The 20,265-nt window shown below is 36.0% G+C and overlaps 1 protein-coding gene across 1 annotated transcript; it reads left to right on the forward strand.

Annotated features, from left to right (window-relative positions):
• Nucleotides 1–5,203: 5,203 nt before the first annotated feature.
• smpdl3b (sphingomyelin phosphodiesterase acid like 3B) lies at nucleotides 5,204–20,020 on the forward strand. The gene is made up of 8 exons (XM_056452584.1): nucleotides 5,204–5,335; nucleotides 8,385–8,598; nucleotides 9,649–9,746; nucleotides 10,008–10,151; nucleotides 13,022–13,191; nucleotides 14,036–14,216; nucleotides 16,652–16,785; nucleotides 18,184–20,020. Exons 1-8 carry the CDS (start codon nucleotides 5,266–5,268, stop codon nucleotides 18,544–18,546), a joined length of 1,374 nt encoding a protein of 457 aa, XP_056308559.1. The 5' UTR covers nucleotides 5,204–5,265; the 3' UTR covers nucleotides 18,547–20,020.
• Nucleotides 20,021–20,265: the final 245 nt, after the last annotated feature.

Consider the following 20,265-nt stretch of genomic DNA (forward strand, 5'->3'; position numbering starts at 1 on the left):
TAAAAATAGGATGTGATGAGGTTATCGGAATTTGTGTCATGCTGGTGATTTCTTAAAATATTTTATGCAGACATGGCAAGTCTGCTTATAATACACACGTTTAAATCAAGGGTCATGTTTTTGGGGGGTTTTATGCAACCTAGGCTCATTACGGATATGTACCCAGGTCTACATTTCTGAGGACATCGAAATACGTAACCGGAGGTACGTCTGCTCGCAGTTTTGGCTTTTGCAAATCCACCAGAGGGCGCTGTGTATGCTTTTTGATGATCTCAAATTTCTTGCAGGTTCTCTTTTTGCATAAATCCAGCAGGCCAACTTGCTGCTGACTGAATGACTGAAAGACCCACCCACACCCTTCCCTAAACTCTTATAGTGTTTTCAAAAACAATCTAGAATAAGAAGAGCCATCATGGGCAAGTGATTTCACCACAATTTCAGCCTCTTGTTTATTTATTTAATGTTTTTTGCTGTGGTTTTACCTGGTTTCTGGAACCGTTCTTCGCCGGACTCAAATGCTGTCATCACGGTCAACTCTGCGGCCCAAGTCCACTGACGTACACAGCAGGCTACTGGGCAATCTGGTAAAAGCCAGTGGAGGTAAGTGGTCAGCTGGTATCACTAAAAGGAACACAAGCCGTCGGTAGCCTCATACCGCCCCGTAGCATCCATTTTAAAGCTCTCCAGAAATTTAGACAGGGGTACATATCCACAATGAGCCGGTGTTGGTTTTATATGACATGTGGACATATATGAGAAGCAATTTTGTTTACTTTTATGCATTTCTGTCTTTTATCAGCGAATAGCCAATCACTCCATTAAAGGTGCAGAAGGTGATAGATAGATAGATAGATAGATAGATAGATAGATAGATAGATAGATAGATAGATAGATAGATAGATAGATAGATAGATAGATAGATAGATAGATAGATAGATAGATAGAATGAGATGGATGGATAGATAGATAAAAATATAGAATGATACAAAGAACGATGGATGGATAGGTGGGTGGATGGATGTATAGATAGATAGATAGATAGATAGATAGATAGATAGATAGATAGATAGATAGATAGATAGATAGATAGATAGATAGATAGATAGATAGATAGATAGATAGATAGATAGATAGATAGATAGATAGATAGATAGATAGATAGATAGATAGATGGCAATCTGTTAAAGTGTTAAATTAAAAACTATGCAAGTAACAAACTGACCCGGTACTAGGTATGCTCAAAATAATCGATTGACCGTTAACCGAAAGGGTGCTTTTGTAACCGAATAATAGTATCAGTTAAACAATTAAAAATATATAATTTCATATATTTTTAGTTTGGCTGCACAAAGGGCCGATTGAATGTGGTTTTTTTTTGCGTTAAGAGGGGCATCTTTTGAATGGTTTACTAACGGCCGCAATTGTTTTGCACGCGGCTCATCCCAGAGCAGCAGTTTGTGTTGTCAAGACAACTACAGAGAACTTTTAAAGAGCATGGTTTCCGCTACATTCATTCTTCCATGGCGGCCACACAAAAATGCATCCCTCCACGGCTACATTACAGCGTCCCATTTCAAAACATTCAGTCATTGTTGTTGTTGTTGATTTTAATAGCGGATATAATCGCACGTATTAAAAGGTAAGTCAGTTATAACAGCGCTATCTGTTTAACCCTTTGAGGTTACATGCTGACTGACTGACAGGTGCGTGATGTGTGAGGCCACAGCAAACGCGGCATAGCTTTCAGTTAAGATGAACACAGTTTCCATTTTATATTTTATTTATAGATAAAGGTCTGTGGCTCTGCATACAATGACTCTATTTTGCTGGAGTTTATAGCTGTTTCACTTTACGTCATGACGCATTAATGCTGCTCCGTAGGTCTATTGGAGACTTTCATTCCTAGCAAATCTAATAAATGTTAGAGACATACTCCCTACATAAACGCGCTAAATCGCATTTCATCAGCGTTTATTTGAGAGTGCACAAGATGATCTGCGCTTGAGTAGTGTATATTTGAGGTTTTGTGCACGAGCAGAGGAAATCGGCAAGCAAGAGTATTGCACGTAAATATGATCTCGACTTGTAATCCTGCGCTTACGATATTTCTCCATTTGTCATTGAAATAACGCCATAGGTAGTTAGATTTGTGTTAAAGGTCTGCCACCACAGCTGGAAAACCTCCTAAAGATGGAGGGAGAGACTGTTTTCAAGTTATCCAGAGCTGTATGACTTCACAATCTTGAATATCACAGTATTATTAAATATTACAATTGTAACAACATAGACAGCAACAGGGCCGGAGTGGACTCAATTTCAGCCCTGGAGTGACGGCTAACATCCTCTTGGTCTTAAAGCCTTTTTGATGGTTTCTGGGTTATTTTCAATTACTTATGATGGCGTAGAAAATGAGCTCATGTTTGGGACAAATTGTAGACTGTGAGGGGTGGGTCATCTTTTTGTGATTTGCATAATAATATTTTAAAGGCCCTTTATATACTGCATGGCACAGTGGTCAGAGTTCCTTTGCTGAAAATGGAGACACATTTACACAGACATATGTTACATTCATTATTTGTCAGATTTTTATGTTATATGTATAATGTGTATATATATATATATATATAATTTTTTACATTTTGTTATATGTATAGTATTTATGTTTATATATATATATATATATATATATATATATATATATATATATATAAAAGTCAGAATTATTAGCCGCTCTGTTTATTTTTTCAACACATTTCTCATCTCTAATAACTGATTTTTTTTTCTTTTTGTCATGATAACAGCACATAATATTAGACTAGATATTCTTCAGACACTATTCCGCTTAAAGTGACATTTAAATGCTTAACTAGGTTAATTAGGTTAACTAGACAATTTAGGGTAATTAGGCAAATATTAGCATTTTACAGTGAGAATCATGTAATTTATTAATTCCATACTATAGAAGTCAATGGTTACAGGTTTCAAACATTGTTCAAAATATCTAAATATCCGATAACCATTGACTTCCATATTATTGAAGTCAATGGTTACAGGTTTCAAACATCCTTCGAAATATGTAATTTTGTGTTTAACAGTTTAACATTTAACACAGTTGAATGCAAAGAACATATTTTGAAAAATGTTGGAAACGGTAACCGCTGACTTCAGTACTATAGAAGTCAATGGTTACAGGTTTCAAATTTTTTTCAAAATATAATTTTTTGCATTTAACACAGTTTAACATTTAACACAGTTTAACATTTAACACAGTTTAACATTTAACACAGTTTAACATTTAACACAGTTTAACATTTAACACAGTTTAACATTTAACACAGTTTAACATTTAACACAGTTTAACATTTAACACAGTTTAACATTTAACACAGTTGAATGCAAAAGAAGATATTTTGAAAAATGTTGTAAACCAGTAACAATTGACTTCCATACTATAGAAGCCCATGATTACAAGTTTCAAACACTCTTCAAAATATCTTCCTTTGCATTCAGCTTTGGTAAGTGTTTGGAACCACTTGAGAGAGAGTAAATAGTAAGCAAACTGTTATTTTAGGGTGTACTGTCTCTTTAAGACTCTTTAAGGCTATATCATTAACTCCAGCTGACAGCATTCAAGGCTATTTGATTTCCTGTCATTAGTTCAGCAAGATGACCTCTACACTAGAATAAAGTGCAAAGTACAGTAACTCAAGTACTTTACACACTTGTATAATTATGACGTACAGTATTTCTGACATGTACATGCATTTTAGATCAATTTAACACTAATTTGCTTTGCATTTAAGGGGTTTTGTTACAAAATGAGGGTTTATAAATTTAGCAACATGTAATCTTTCATATCACGAGGCCACATATTTTCATCCAGACTGAGTTTCTGTACAGTATGAGGAGTGCATTACAGTCAAACCCTCAAAACAGCAGCTGATGGTAACAAATGTCTGCTGGATTTATTCCTCCTCAGCATTTAAAAACAGCTGGAGAGAGATTTAAAGGGACAGTTCACTCAAAAGTGAACATTTTGATATTATTTACTTTCACTTCATTCGTCACAAGCCTGATTGACTTTCTTTGTTATGGTAAACAAGCACAAAAGAAGATATTTTGAAAAATGTTAGAAACCGGTAACCATTGACTTCCATACTATGCAAGTCAATGGTTACAGGTTTCAAACATTCTTCAAAATATCTAGTCTTTTAATTTAACACAGTTTAACATTTATCACAGTTGAGTTGAAGGCAAAAGAAGATATTTTGAAAAATGTCGAAAACTGGTAAGTATTGACTTCCATAGTATGAAAGTCATTGGTTACAGGTTTCAAACATTCTTCAAAATATCTTCTTAAAACAGTTTAACGCAGTTGAATGCAAAAGAAGATATTTTGAAAAATGTTGGAAACCGGTACCCAATGACTTTCACACTATGGTTTCAAACATTGTTCAAAATATCTTCTTTTACATTTAATACAGTTGAATATGTATGAAAGTCCATGGTTACAGGTAAACACACATTTAACACAGTTGAATGCAGAAGATATTTTGAAATTTTTTGGAAACTGGTATCCACTGACTTCCATACTATGAAAGTCTATGGTTACAGGTTTCAAACAGTCTTCAAAATATCTTCTTAAAACAGTTTAACATTTAACACAGTTGAATGCAAAAGAAGATATTTTGAAAAATGCTGGAAACTGGTAAGCATAGATTTCCATAGTATGGAAGTCAATGGTTACAGGTTTCAAACATTGTTTTACACAGTTTAACATTTAACGCAGATGAATGCAAAAGAAGATAATTTGAAAAATGTTGGAAAACTGTAACCAATGACTTCCATACTATGGAAGTCAATGGTTACAGGTTTCCAACATTTTTCCAAATACCCTCTTTTGCATTCAACACAGTTTAACACAGTTGAATATGTATGAAAGTCCATGGTTACAGGTAAACACCACAGTTGAATGCAAAAGAAGAAATTTAGAAAAATATGGAAACCGGTAACCATTGACTTCCATACTATTGAAGTCAATGGTTACAGGTTTCAAACATTTTTCAAAATATCTTCTTTTGCATTTAACTTTGTTAAAGGTTTAAAACAACCTAAATAATGGGTAAACATTCATTTTAGGGTGTACTGTCTCTTTAAGAGACTGGGTTATCGTGAGCTATATCATTTGCTCCAGGTGACGACTCTTATCTGTCAGTTTATTGACGGCTGTGGACTGAGTTTAGAGCAGATTTACTCAGTCTCACAATGGCTTGCATGTGGAAATTTATTCTGCTCAACGTTTTCATCGTCTCTGGTAGAAGTGACGCGCTGACAGGTATCTCTTTACTGGACTCATTTTACAAGAAAAATCCACGTTGCATGTTCTAATGGTTTACTGAAGAGCCAACTTCACAACTGTATAAACATTCAGGCAATAACTGCTGAATTATATATTTTATGTAAATATCAGAGTTATATTTTTGGACAAGAAATATTGTGCTGTTTTTATTTTTCTGGAAAAATGAACATGTAACACTACAATAAATTAACATTAGCTCCTGTATTTATTTACTAACATGAACAGAGAATGAACAATGCATTTATAACAGTATTCATTCATCTTTGCTGTCATTAGCTTTTTAAATTTTATTAATGCATTAGTAAATGTTGAACGATTATTAATGCTCTACATTTATTAATGTACATGAAATCCTGGAACTGCTGGAAGCTTATTGTAAAGTGTGACCATGTTACTAAATAATAATAATAATAATAATAATAATGAAAATGATTTACAATGTCTATTTTTACTTAATTAATTTTTTAAAATAAACTATTTGTGGTTGTTATTAGTACTATTATTGTTGTTTTTATTTATTTTGTAAGGTTTTTCATGCTATGTAATTATGTAATTATATTTATTATTAACAATATACGTATTACTGCAATGTGGCTGTTGAGTGCTTGACCCCGACTGGGCGGTGCACATTCTAAGGCGTGCCGTTATTTTTAGATAAATGCACATCTAAAGTAGTTCCAGGCAGGTTTTGAGCTCGTTACAGTTTCATATATCACTACGCTGAATGACTTCAGTTATTTCACAGCTACAGCAGTCAAAAATCACATCAACAAACAAGTTAAAAAATAAATCTGTTTGAGGACAAAATCCTGACAAATGACAAATACAACATCTAAACATTATCTTAATCAAATAAATTAATAGAAAACCATGAAGAACCTATCTATCTATCTATCTATCTGTCTGTCTGTCTGTCTGTCCGTCCGTCCGTCCGTCCGTCCGTCCGTCCGTCCGTCCGTCTATCTGTCTGTCTATCTGTCTATCTATCTATCTGTCCGTCCGTCTATCCATCTATCTGTCCGTCTGTTTGTCTATCCTTCTATCCGTCTGTCCGTCCATCCATCCATCCATCCGTCCATCTATCTATCCGTCTGTCTGTCCGTCTGTCTGTCTGTCTATCTATCTGTCTGTCTATCTGTCTATCTATCTATCTGTCCGTCCGTCTATCCATCTATCTGTCCGTCTGTTTGTCTATCCTTCTATCCGTCTGTCTGTCCATCTGTCTGTCTATCTGTCCATCCATCCATCCGTCTATTTATCTGTCCATCCGTCTATCTATCTATCCATCTATTTGTCCATCCGTCTATCTATCTGTCCATCTATTTGTCCATCCGTCTATCTATCTATCCATCTATCTGTCCATCCGTCTATCTATCTATCCATCTATTTGTCCATCCGTCTATCTATCTATCCATCTATTTGTCCATCCGTCTATCTATCTGTCCATCTATTTGTCCGTCTGTCTATCTATTTGTCCATCCGTCTATCCATCTATCTATCTATCTGTCCATCCGTCTATCTGTCCATCCGTCTATCTATCTGTCCATCTATTTGTCTGTCCATCTATTTGTCATCCATCTATCCATCTATCTATTTATCTGTCCATCCGTCTATCTATCTGTCCATCTATTTGTCTGTCTGTCTATCTATCTGTCTGTTTATCCGTCTATCCATCTATCTGTCTATCTGTCTGTCTATCCGTCTATCTGTCCGTTCATCCGTTTATCTATCTGTCCATCCGTCTATCTGTCTGTCTATCTATCTGTCCATCCATCTATCTATCTATCCATCTATTTGTCTGTCTGTCTGTCTATCTATCTGTCTGTCTATCCGTCTATCTATCTATCTGTCCGTCCGTCCATCCGTCTATCTATCTGTCTGTCTATCCGTCTATCTGTCTGTCTGTCTGTCTGTCTCTGTCTATCTATCTGTCCATCCGTCTATCTATCTATCCGTCTGTCTATCTATCTATCTGTCCATCCATCTATCTATCTATCTATCTATCTATGTGTCTGTCTGTCTGTCTGTCCGTCCTTCCATCCGTCCGTCTGTCTGTCTATCCATCTATCCATCTATCCATCTATCTATCTATCTATCTATCTATCTATCTGTCCGCCCGCCCATCCATCCATCTATCCATCCATCCATCCATCCATCCATCCGTCCGTCCGTCCGTCCGTCCGTCCGTCCGTCCGTCCGTCCGTCCGTCTGTCTGTCTATCTTAGTATTCTTTTCCTGATGTTGGACACAAAAGAAGATAGAAAAGCTGTTAAAAACCTGTAACCATTGGCTTCCATAGAAGAAAAAACAAATGCTATGAAAGTCAGTGGTAACAGGTTTCCAACATTTTCAAAATAACTTCTTTTGTGTTCAACTCAGAACAAGTGAAGGCTAAGTATGAATGATGACAGAATTTGTCTTTTCAACTCTTTAAATGTCTCTTCATCTCTTTAAATCAACCATCTTTGTGGGTGTCCTTATTTTTTGTTAAATTGTAATTACAAAGATTAAGCCATTAATATCTTATTGTGCATCTAAAACTATTCAATTACATAACTAGCAGTTTTCCATGATGCAAGACAGCCTGCATCGCCTCACATCGATTGTGCACTGAGAAAAATGTTTCCTTGGATTTACTAAATTCTTTTGAGGTAAGTGGTTGCAAACAATTTCCATGGGCTGAATTTAAACAAACAAATTAAGTTGAACATTACTCAATGTAGGCGTCACGGTGGTGCAGAGGGTAGCACTGTCGCCCTACAGCAAGAAGGTCACTGGTTCGAGCTTCGACTGGGTCAGTAGGCATTTCTGTGCGGAGTTTGCATGCTCTCCTCGTGTTCGTGTGGGTTTCTTCTGGGTGCTCTGGTGTTTGGACTGTGGGGGAAACTGGAGCACCCGGAGGAAACCCAGGCAAATTGTTAAAATCAGCCCATATAAATTGCTGCCACCACTTATCTTAAAAAATGTACTAAATCCGGTCATTTTTTCAGTGTGCATGTCAGTAATCTCTGTTTATTTTCCGCAGGTTATTTCTGGCACATCTCAGACCTCCACTGGGACCCTTCTTATAATTTCTCCAGCAGCTCTCAGTCAAAATGTGCTTCCAGCGGAGGCCGACCGACTCCACATGCAGGCCGATATGGAGATTATGTCTGCGACTCACCCTGGAGTCTGATCAACTCTTCCCTGACCGCCATGAGAGAGATCCTGCCCGATCCGGACTTCATCATGTGGACTGGGTATGAGCCCTGCAAACTCAGATATCATGCGGTCAGTTAGCAGTGGAAAAACCATCTGATTATGTGCAGTTGAAGTCAGATTTATTAGCCCTCCTGAATATTTCTTTTTAAGAGAAAGCATGCATTTCTAATCATAACAGTTTTAATAACTCATCTCTAATAACTGATTTATTTTCTCTTTGCCATGATGACAGTAAATAATATTAGACTAGATATTCTTCAAGACACTTCTATACAGCTTAAAGTGACATTTAAAGGCTTAACTAGGTTAATTAGGTTAACTAGGCAGGTTAGGGTAATTAGGCAAGTTATTGTATAATGATGGTTTGTTCTGTAGACTATTGAAATAATAGTATAGCTTAAATTGGTTAATAATATTGACCCTAAAATGGATTTTAAAAAATTTAAAACTGCTTTTATTCTAGCCGAAATAAAACAAATCAGACTTTCTCCAGAAGAAAAAATATTTTCAGACATACTGTGAAAATTTCCTTGCTCTGATAAACATCATTTAGGAAATATTTTAAAAAAGAAAAAAAAACCAGAGGGGGCTAATAATTTTGACTTCAGTGACTTAATCTGGGGTCGCCACAGCGGAATGAACCGACAACTTATCCAGAATATGTTTTATGCAGCGGATACCCTTCCAGTTGCAACCCATCACTGGGAATACACCCATATACACTTAGTCTCACACATACACAATGGACAATTTAGCTTACCCAATTCACCTGTAGCACAAGTGTTTGGACTGTGGGGGAAACCGGAGCACCCGGAGGAAACCCACACCAACACGGAGAGAACATGCGAACTCCACACAGAAATGCCAACTGATCCAGCCGAGGCTCGAACCAGCGACCTTCTTGTTGTGAGGCAACATTGCGACCCACTGCGCCTCTGTGCTGCCCTAATATATATATATATATATATATATATATATATATATATATACAGTATGTGTGTGTGTGTGTGTGTTTTAGAATATTAAATAATATATATTTTATTTATTATGCTATATCTTTCTCCTGACTGAGCTCTTCATCTTGACAGAGATGATACTCCTCATGTTCCTGATGATCAGCTGGGAGAGCCGGCTGTGCTCCAAATAATCGGCAACCTCACCACCATCATCAAGAGCACTTTTCCCAGTACGTCCTTCAGAAGATCCACTCGCTGCATGTCTGTTTCCCTTACTGTTCTCTCAAATAAGGATTTTTGCTGCCTGATCAAACTACTTATTTAAAATGAGCTGAAACAACACAATTCTTGGGGTTTTGTTTGTTTGTTTTATGTTCAATCCACTGAAATTTGCAAAAACAATCAAGTTAACTTAATCAGTTTGTGTTGGGACAAGATGAATGAATGTGGAACCCAGCCTTTTTTACAGTGTAAAACTCGTATTTCTTTAGAAACCAAGGTGTATTCTGCAATGGGAAATCATGACTACCATCCAAAGAACCAGATGCCTCCAGCAAAAAACACCATTTACGAGCAAACGGCAAACCTGTGGCGTGACTGGCTCCACACTGCCTCACAGGAAACCTTCAAAACAGGTACCAAATACAGCAGCTCGCTATTAAAGGAAGATTTGTTCATAAAAGTGTCTACAAAAGCTAAATGAAACACTAGAATGGTGTTATACTGTATATTTTGCTGACTCGAAGAAGGTTCCAATACAGAGAAATAAGCTGTTTTAAAGGAACAGTTCACCCAAAAACTTTTTTTTTCTGTTAAACTCAAAATGATATGTTTTGAAGAATGTTGGAAACCTGTATCCACTGACATCCATAGTAAGGCAAGGCAAGTTTATTTCTATTGCACATTTCCAACCCAGGCTCATTTTGAAAACGTAGTCCCGAGGACGTTTCTGGAGACCGCGAATTATGTAGCCGGAGGTACGTATGGCTGCATTTCGTTTTTTAAGCGAATGCTGCGGGGCGGTATGACGGCGTTCCTTTTAGCGCTCGCCGGCTGACCGCTTACCTTCGTGTGGAGGGCTTTCCCGCCACAACCAGTTTGTCTGGTTAGCTCGTCCTGTACATCGGCGGACTTGAGATGCAGAGAGGAGCTGACGACGACGACCGAGTTCAAGCGGTTCCAGAAATCAGGTAAGACAAAAACGGAATCCAAGAAATAAAGCGAAGAGGTTCATAACAGGGTGAGAATGTGGTAAAATCCGAAAACGTGGTAAAAAAAAAAAAATAATCGGACGAGGGCTTTTCTTTTTCCGGATGGCTTTTGTAAATCGTTGGTTGGGTTTAGGGCGGGCGGGTCGATCGGTAAAATCGGTTGGGTTCAGGGAAGGAGGAGGGTGGGTCCAGTCAATCATTCAGCCAGTCGGACAGACGTTCGTTCGACAGCGGCCTCTGGTGGCCTCTGGTTAATGCGAGAACAGCGCGGGCGCGAACGGCACTCGTGGAAGACGTCTGAGAAGCCAAAAAGGTGCACATAGCGGCCTCTAGTGGATTCGCGAAAACCAAAAACTGCAAAATACGTACCTCCCGGGACGTATTTCACGGTCTCCAGAAACGTCCTCGGGACTACGTTTTCAGAATGAGCCTGGGTTGCACATTTCATACACCGTGGCTATTTAAAGTGCTTTACATGAACAGGAATAAAAGAGATGCGTATAAGAAAATAAAAACAAATAATGACAGTGATTAAAAACACAAAAAACAGATTAAAATGTGTTAAGAGAGGTTATAAAAGAATAAAAAAGAAAAGAATGACACAATAGTGCGATCTGTCGTACGTAGCACAGTGCTCTTTCAGTAAAGGCACAGCTAAACAGATGTGTGTTCAGTCTTGATATGAATGTGCCTATGTTGGAGCACATCGGATCATTTCTGGAAGCTGATTCCAGCAGCAGGGGGCGCTGTTAGTAGCTGAAGGCCGATTCACCCTGCTTTGACTGAACTCTTGGAATTTCTAGTCTATTTGATCCTAAAGATCTGAGTGATCTGTTGGGTTTGTATTCAGTGAGCATATCTGTAATGTATTGAGGTCCTAGGCCATTTAGTGATTTATAGAGCAGTAATAATACTTTAAAATCTATTCTGAATGTAACTGGGAGCCAGTGTTTTGTTTGTTGTGAATACACGCCCACTAGTGGTGGAAATTACATGCTGTGCCTTTAACAATAGCAAAAACAACACAATTTGAGTTCATGATCAAATACGGTAGTCAACGTTTGAAGTGGATCATCACCTTTCATCAAAGTTGTTCTGAAACTTTTGAACATTAGCCATTCTTGTCCATTTTTGATCCACTTTGAATGTTGATTACTGTATATACACTACTGGCAGAAGCCTGTAATAATTCGATTCTTATGTTTATGAAAGAAGTCAATTTTACAACTGATTATATTTCACGCTCATAAGATCATATTAGAATAATTCCTGAAGGATCACGTGACCCTGACGACTTAAAGATGAAAGTTGAGCTTTAAATCACAGGAATAAATGAGATTTTACAATATGCTAATAATGTGAAGACGGTTATTTAAATAAAAAATAATAGTAATAGTTAGCAGTGTTACTGTATTTATTTAATCAACATAAGAGGCTTCTTTCAAATACATTAAACAATCTTAATTATTCCAAACTTTTGACTTGGAATATACAGATGAAGGCTAAATTATTTGTATCCTTTATACTGTTTAATAGAGAGAGGATTTTTATTACATTTAATAGTTTTAATTCATTTCTTTGGTCTTTGTCTTGATGACAGAGTATGTAATGATTTAGTTATTTATAAGGACACTAGTATTCAGCCTAATGTGACATTTAAAGTGTAACTAGATTGAATTCTAAAGGGAGACAAAAATAATAACATCATAAACATCATATAACATTATAACAAGACCAACGACGAGATGATCCCAAGGTTTCCATATCCTGGACCAGGCCGTATCCTGAGCAGCTACTGTGATGGTCATGGAGGAGTGCAGAACATGAGACTGATTCCTGTGACGCTCCAGAGACAGACGAGTCTTCGCTGAGGCCAGCTTCCAGCCTCCGCCACTGAGACTGCAGCTCTGCACAAGACGTTTGGCCAGCGGAGAAATTAAAATGGTCGTGCCCAACTGAGCCTGGTTTCTCTCAAGGTTTTTTTTCTGCACTTCTGCCATTTAGTGAAGTTTTTCCCTCTCCGCTGTCGCCACTGGCTTGCATGGTTCAGGATCTGTAGAGCTGCGCATCGTTGGATTTGCTCTTCATATTTGGACTCTCAGTAGTGATTATTAAACCACACTGAACTGAGCTCAACTGAACTGAACTTAAACACTACAAACTGAACTACACTGTTCCTATTTACTGTGACCTTTTCTGTGAAGCTGCTTTGACACAATCTACATTGTATAAGCGCTATACAAATAAAGGTGAATTGAATTGAATTGAACATTATAATTTCTGCTCTTTCTCAGGTGGATATTACACTGAAAAGCTGCTGAATCAGACTGGTTTGAGAGTCATTGTCCTCAACACAAACCTCTATTATGATCAGAACAAACTGACAGAAAACGTCAAAGATCCTGCAGATCAGTTCAGCTGGGCTGATAAAGTGCTTCAGGACGCAGCCAAAAATAACGAGAAGGTAATTACATGCAAATATTTCCCGAATGATGTTGAACAGATTCAGGAAATTTCCACAGTATTTCCTATAATATTTTTTCTTCTGGAAAAAGTCTTGTTTGTTTTATTTTGGCTAGAATAAAAGCATTTGTGAATTTTTTTAAAACCATTTTAAGGTCAATATTATTAACCCCCTTAAGCAATTTTGTTTTTGATTGTCTACAGCAGTGTTTCCCAATCTTGTTCCTGGAGGCACACCAACAGTACATATTTTGTATGTCTCCCTTATCTGACCCATTCGTGTCAGGTTTTGGGGTCTTTTCTAATGTTCTGCTGAGTTGATTCAGGTGTGTTTGATTAGGAAGAGGTTGAAAATGTGTACTGTCGGTGTGCCTTCAGGAACAGGGTTGGGAAACACTGGTCTACAGAACAAACTATCGTTATACAGTAACAATAACTTGTTTAATTAACCCAGTTAAGCTTTTAAATGTCACTTTAAGCTGTATAGAAGTGTCTTGAAGAATATCTAGTCTAATATTATTTACTGTCATCATGACAAAGAGAAAATAAATCAGTAATTAGAGATGAGTTATTAAACTATCATGTTTAGAAATGTGTTGAAAACTTTAACTTCAGTTAAAGGGAAATTGGCTAATAATTCTGATTCAGCTGTAAATATATAGTAAATATGCACAGTACATATACAGTATATACATCATTTGTAAATAAGTGGTTTTATTTTAATTCTATTAATCAGGATGAATCTTTTGACAGCACTAATATGGATATTCATATACAGTATATTATTCGGGTCTAGTGGTTTACCTGTTATTGGTCACGAAGCCCTTTCCTTCTGTCCCACACAGGTCTACATCATTGGTCACGTTCCTCCAGGGCTGTTTGAGAAGAAGCGGGATAAAGGCTGGTTCAGAAAAGAGTTTAATAAGCGCTACATTGAGCTCATCCAGAAGCACAGTGCTGTGATCATGGGCCAGTTCTTCGGGCATCACCACACCGACAGCTTCCGCATGTTTTACAACTCCAAAGGTATTTCACTATATATATATATTATAGAATTTACAACTCTTTTTTTAAATGCATGCAACAGAATAATGGGGAACGCTTTATTTTGATGGTGCATTTGAGTATTATTCGACTGTCTGCTTAATATCTGCTGATACTGCCCCTAAACACACATTTAACTGACTATAAACTTTGCAAGTACATGTCTACTTATAATCTAATGAGAATTAGTATGTACAGTAGATGCAATGTAAATGTAAGACCCGGACCATCAAGTGTGACCGAATAATGCAATGTTAACTACAGTGAAGTGATGAATTGTAATTAATGTAGCATGCTTTTGTATTTACTGTAGTAAACTCTGGTGTGTTGTGTTTTAGCATATGTACAGCGGGTAAATAAAGTATTGAACATGCCAATATGTTTCTCAGAAAGCACATTTCTAAAGGTGCTGTTGACTTGAAATCGTCAGCAGATGTCAATCACAACCAAAGAAATTCATAGATGCAAATAAATAAATACATTTAAGTTTGGCGCTTTAATTATGCTTAATATAATGAAACGAAACGGGACAAAAAGTGTAGAAAGGGAGATGTGATCTTGTATGGAAAGAAGAAAATAAAGCTGCTAGAATGGCCCAGCCAATCATCCATAATCATTTCAGTAGTTCAGCACTTTGTCCATGGGTCACTCTATTGTTGTTACACATTACTTATTGCTTATATTGACATATAAACATGTAATAAACATATTATACATATATAAACGACACAGCTGTTGACATGGAAATCTGAACAATTTGTTATGTTTAATAACAATAAAATGACAGAAGAAGAAAGTGCTGAACTACAGAAAATGTGTTTAATACTTTATATAAAAGGCTTTGTTTATGACGGCAGCTTAAAGACGCCTCTCATATTGAGAATGAAGTCACATGACTTGCTCAGGTGGAATTTTCTCACACACTTCAACAGTGTGTCTAAATCTTGATGGTTCTGTGGGTCGCGTCTATCAGATCTGAGCTTTAGTCTGTATTTTCTATTGGATTTGGATCAGGTGATTGGCTGGGCCATTCTACAGCTTGATTTTCTTTCTCTGACAGCATCTGAGAGTCTCCTCGCCTGTGTTTTGGATCATTGTCTTGCTGAAACGTTTCATCTTCATCCTTTTGCTAATGTAGATGTTGGACTGAAGCAGCTGATATTCATTTACACTGAGGAAGGGCAGAGGCTTGCGGAAGGACTACTGAGAGATTTCAGTCTCTGTCTTTCTGGGCTTTCACTGCCTTTCTACACCTCCCTTTTATCATGTGTTTAATACTTGGTTTCCTGTGTTGTTTCATTTTATTACACTTAACTTCACACTGCTGTGTGTGTGTGTGTGTGTGTGTGTGTATATATATATATATATATATGTATATATATATATATATATATATATATATATAGCGCCATATTATCCTGCTGCCCAAGACGCTAAGCAGGGCTGTGCCTGGTCAGTGTCTGGATGGGAGACCACATGGGAAAACTAGGTTGCTGTTGGAAGTGGTGTTAGTGAGGCCAGCAGGGGGCGCTCAACCTGTGGTCTGTGTGAGTCCTAATGCCCCAGTAAAAGTGAGAGGGACACTATACTGTCAATGGGCGCCATCTTTCGGCTAAGACGTTAAACCAAGGTCCTGACTCTCTGTGGTCATTAAAAATCCCATGGCACTTCTCGTAAAGAGCAGGGGTGTAACCCTGGTGTCCTGGCCAAAGTTCCTCAATCGGCCCTTACAATCATGGCCTCCCAATCATCCTCATCCACCAAATTGGCTCCATCACTGTCTCTTCACTCCACCTGTAGCTGGTGTGTGGTGAAGCACTGGCGCTGTTGTCCTGTGGCTGCCGTCGCATCATCCAAGTGGATGCTGCACACTGGTGGTGGTGTGGAGAGACCCCCTCATGATCGTGAAGCGCTTTGGGTGTATGGCCATACACAACAAATGCGCTATATAAATACACATTACACATTACATTGCATATATACATGTAACATATTTGTGTGTGTGTGTGTGTGTGTGTGTGTGTGTGTGTGTGTGTGTGTGTGTGTTAGAAAACGTAATATTGTATTGGGTGATTAGTTTATATTACCATAATTAGCACAACAGATTAATTTAAGTACATTACTTTAGTTTGATTCGTAAACACTACAGTATTTTTTCATTTCTATATGTTTGGGAAGAATTAAAAGAAATTCTGAAGTAACCAAAAAGCAATCAGTTACATGAATAAAGTAACTGAAATAGTTACTCTACTGGTTACATTTTAAATAGGGTCATTTGTAATCTGTAACTTAACACATTTGCAAAGTAACCTTGATTTTGCAACATTAACATGTGAATAATTCTCTGCTTCGAAACCTGGATATTGTGAAAATCACAATACTGTTTGTTTGTAAAAATGTAATCTGCTGTTGCGCAGGATCTCCAATAAGTGCGATGTACCTGACTCCTGGGGTTACGCCGTGGATAACAACATTACCTGGTGTGATCGATGGAGGAAACAATCCTGGAATCCGCGTCTTCGAGTATGACACCAAAACACTGCTGGTCAAGGTAGGATGCCTCTACCAGAAGAAATCCCTATTTGAGAATTGCGAATCTTTAGGGACTGCACAACTCAATCTGATTCTGGTATTCGGCATACAATTACAAAATGATTCTTGATTAAATTTCTTTTCGTGTGTGCAAATACACCCCCACATTGGGAACCACTGCCCTAGAGTACAGTATGAATGACACAGAAATAACATTACAATGTACAACTCTGCTCACTTGTGTATGTTGTTTATATGATGAAAGAGCTTTGAAAATGGACCTATAGCTTTAGTGTGTTTAAATAAGGTTGAGTTCTGCAGGGCGACGGGTGGTGCAGTGGGTAGCGTGTTCTCCCCGTGTTGGCATGGATTTCCTCTGGGTGCTCCGGTTTCCCCCACAGTCCAAACACATGTGCTATAGGGGAATTGAGTAAACTTAATGCGCTATAGTGCATAAAATAAATTAATTTATAATTAATTAATAATTATAATATAATAATTATATATAATAATAATAATAAAATAAATGAATTTATAATTAATAATTATAATATAATAATTATATATAATAATAATAAAATAAATGAATTTATAATTAATTAATAATTATGATATAATATAATAATTATATATAATAATAATAAAATAAATGAATTTATAATTAATTAATAATTATAATATAATATAATGATTATATATAATAATAATAATAAAATAAATGTATTTATAATTAATAATTATAATATAATATAATGATTATATATAATAATAATAAAATAAATGAATTTATAATTAATTAATAATTATGATATAATATAATAATTATATATAATAATAATAAAATAAATTAATTTATAATTAATTAATAATTATAATATAATATAATAATAATAATAATAAAATAAATAAATTTATAATTAATTAATAATTATAATATAATAATTATATATAATAATAATAAAATAAATTAGTTTATAATTAATTAATAATTATAATACAATATAATAATTACATATAATAATTACATATAATAATAATAAAATAAATTCATAATGAATTAATAATTATAATACAATATAATAATTATATATAATAATAATAAAATTAATTAATTTATAATTAATTAATAATTATAATATAATATAATTATATATAATAATAAAACAAATTAATTTATAATTAATTAATAATTATAATACAATATAATAATTATATAATAATAATAATTCAATTAATTTAATCAAATGAATTAATTTATAAAATAAAACTCTTATGTTCAAAAATGTGCTGAAAGAGTCTCAGTTAAACAGAAGTCGGGGAAAATTACGCAAGAATTCAATTTTAACAAAAGGGGGCTAATAATTCTGACTCCATCTGTATATTGCAAAACTGACAAGATTCAAAACAAATCCCACAGGACATCATCACCTACTACCTGAACCTGACATACGCAAACATTGCACGTGCTCGCTGGGAGAAGGAGTACCGCCTGACGGAGGCCTTTCGGGTGCCGGACGCCTCTCCAGCCTCCATGCACCGTGTGATGGAGCGGATATCCAGTGAAAAGTGTTCCCTGCAGAAGTACTTTGAGCTGAACTCGGTCAGCTACGACCTGTCGGAGTGTCACGCAGACTGCCGTGTGGATCATGTGTGTGCGCTGAGGGAAGTGGACTTTGACGCCTATGAGAAGTGTGTGTTGAAGGAGGGAGGATCATCCAATGCTCCGGTGCTGTTCATTTTGTTTCTTTCTCTAATGCTCAGTCTGTGGAGTCTCAATTGATCCTACTGAATAGTTTGTTTGTTTAAACAGAAGTTGACAAACTTAGCATTTAATATTCATATATTTAATCAATTTTGGCCTGTTTTGGCACCTGGGGTTCATTCTTTATTGGGGAATTATAATTTGACACAATCCAGAATTGTTTGTTTCTTTGAAGCTCATCCTGGAGTTGTTGTCATGGCAACAAGTCCATCAGTTTATATATTATTATGCATTTCATATAAACAGGATTAGATTTTAAAGAGTATTGGGTAACACTTTTTTTCTTGAATGGGGGTGCTCATAAGACTGTTATAACACCTTTATAATCTTATAATGACAGGTCATGAATATGAATGAAATTATGCATATTCACATAGTTGTTATTCAAATGCAAAGAGGACAACTTGACATAAACACATCATAACCTGTCTTTGACAACTTGACTATTATCAAGACTTGTCATAAATCTGTCATAAACATGACTGTCATGAGGCCATTATAGCTGAGTCTGCTTTCATTGGTCAAATGCTAAAGCCAATAAAACACAGAAAGATAGATCATTCTTGAAGGGGGCGTTCATAACATTGTCATGACACCTTTATAATCATAATAAAACATGATGCATATGAATGAGATTTTAGGCATGTTTATGACAACTGTTATTAAATGTCATTAGCTCAGTTATGTCACTTTAAGTGCAAAGATGACATTGGTTTAGATGTGTTTATGACAACCTGACATAAACACATCTTAACCTGTCTTTGACAACTTGACTATTATCAAGACTTGTCATAAATCTGTCATAAACATGACTGTCATGAGGCCATTGTAGTTGTGTCTGCTTTCATTGGTCAAATGCTAAAGCCAATAAAAGACAGAAAGATAGATCATTCTTGAAGGTGGTGTTCATAAGACTGTCATGGCACCTTTATAATCATAATAAAACATGATGCATATGAATGAGATTTTATGGATGTTTGACAACTGTTATTAACTGCCATTAGCTCAGTTATGTCACTTTAAATGCAGAGATGACATTGATTGAGATGTGTTGATGACAACTTGACATAAACACATTATAACCTGTCTTTGACAACTTGGCTATTATTAAGACTTGTCATAAATCTGTCATAAACATGACTGTTATAAGGCCATTATAGTTGTGTCTGCTTTCATTGGTCAAATGCTAAAGCCAATAAAAGACAGAAAGATAGATCATTCTTGAAGGGGGTATTCATAAGACTGTCATGGCACCTTTATAGTCATGACGTAACACATCATGCATATGAATGAGATTTTATGCATGTTTATGACAACTGTTATTAACTGTCATTAGCTCAGTTATGTCATTTTAAATGCAGAGATGACATTGATTGAGATGTGTTGATTACAACTTGACATAAACACATTATAACCTGTCTTTGACAACTTGACTATTATCAAGACTTGTCATAAATCTGTCATAAACATGACTGTCATGAGGCCATTATAATTGTGTCTGCTTTCATTGGTCAAATGCTAAAGCCATAGCATTAGATAGATAGATCATATCAGATATCATGATCAGATAGATCATTCTTGAAGGGGGTGTTCATAAGACTGTAATGACACCTTTATAATCATAATAAAACGTGATGAATATAAATGAGATTTTATGCATGTTTATGACAACAGCTATTAACTGCCATTAGCTCAGTTATGTCACTTCAAGTGCAAAGATGACATTGGTTCAGATGT

The sequence above is a fragment of the Danio aesculapii genome, unplaced genomic scaffold (genome assembly GCF_903798145.1).
Source record: "Danio aesculapii unplaced genomic scaffold, fDanAes4.1, whole genome shotgun sequence".
Taxonomy (NCBI): Eukaryota; Metazoa; Chordata; class Actinopteri; order Cypriniformes; family Danionidae; genus Danio; species Danio aesculapii.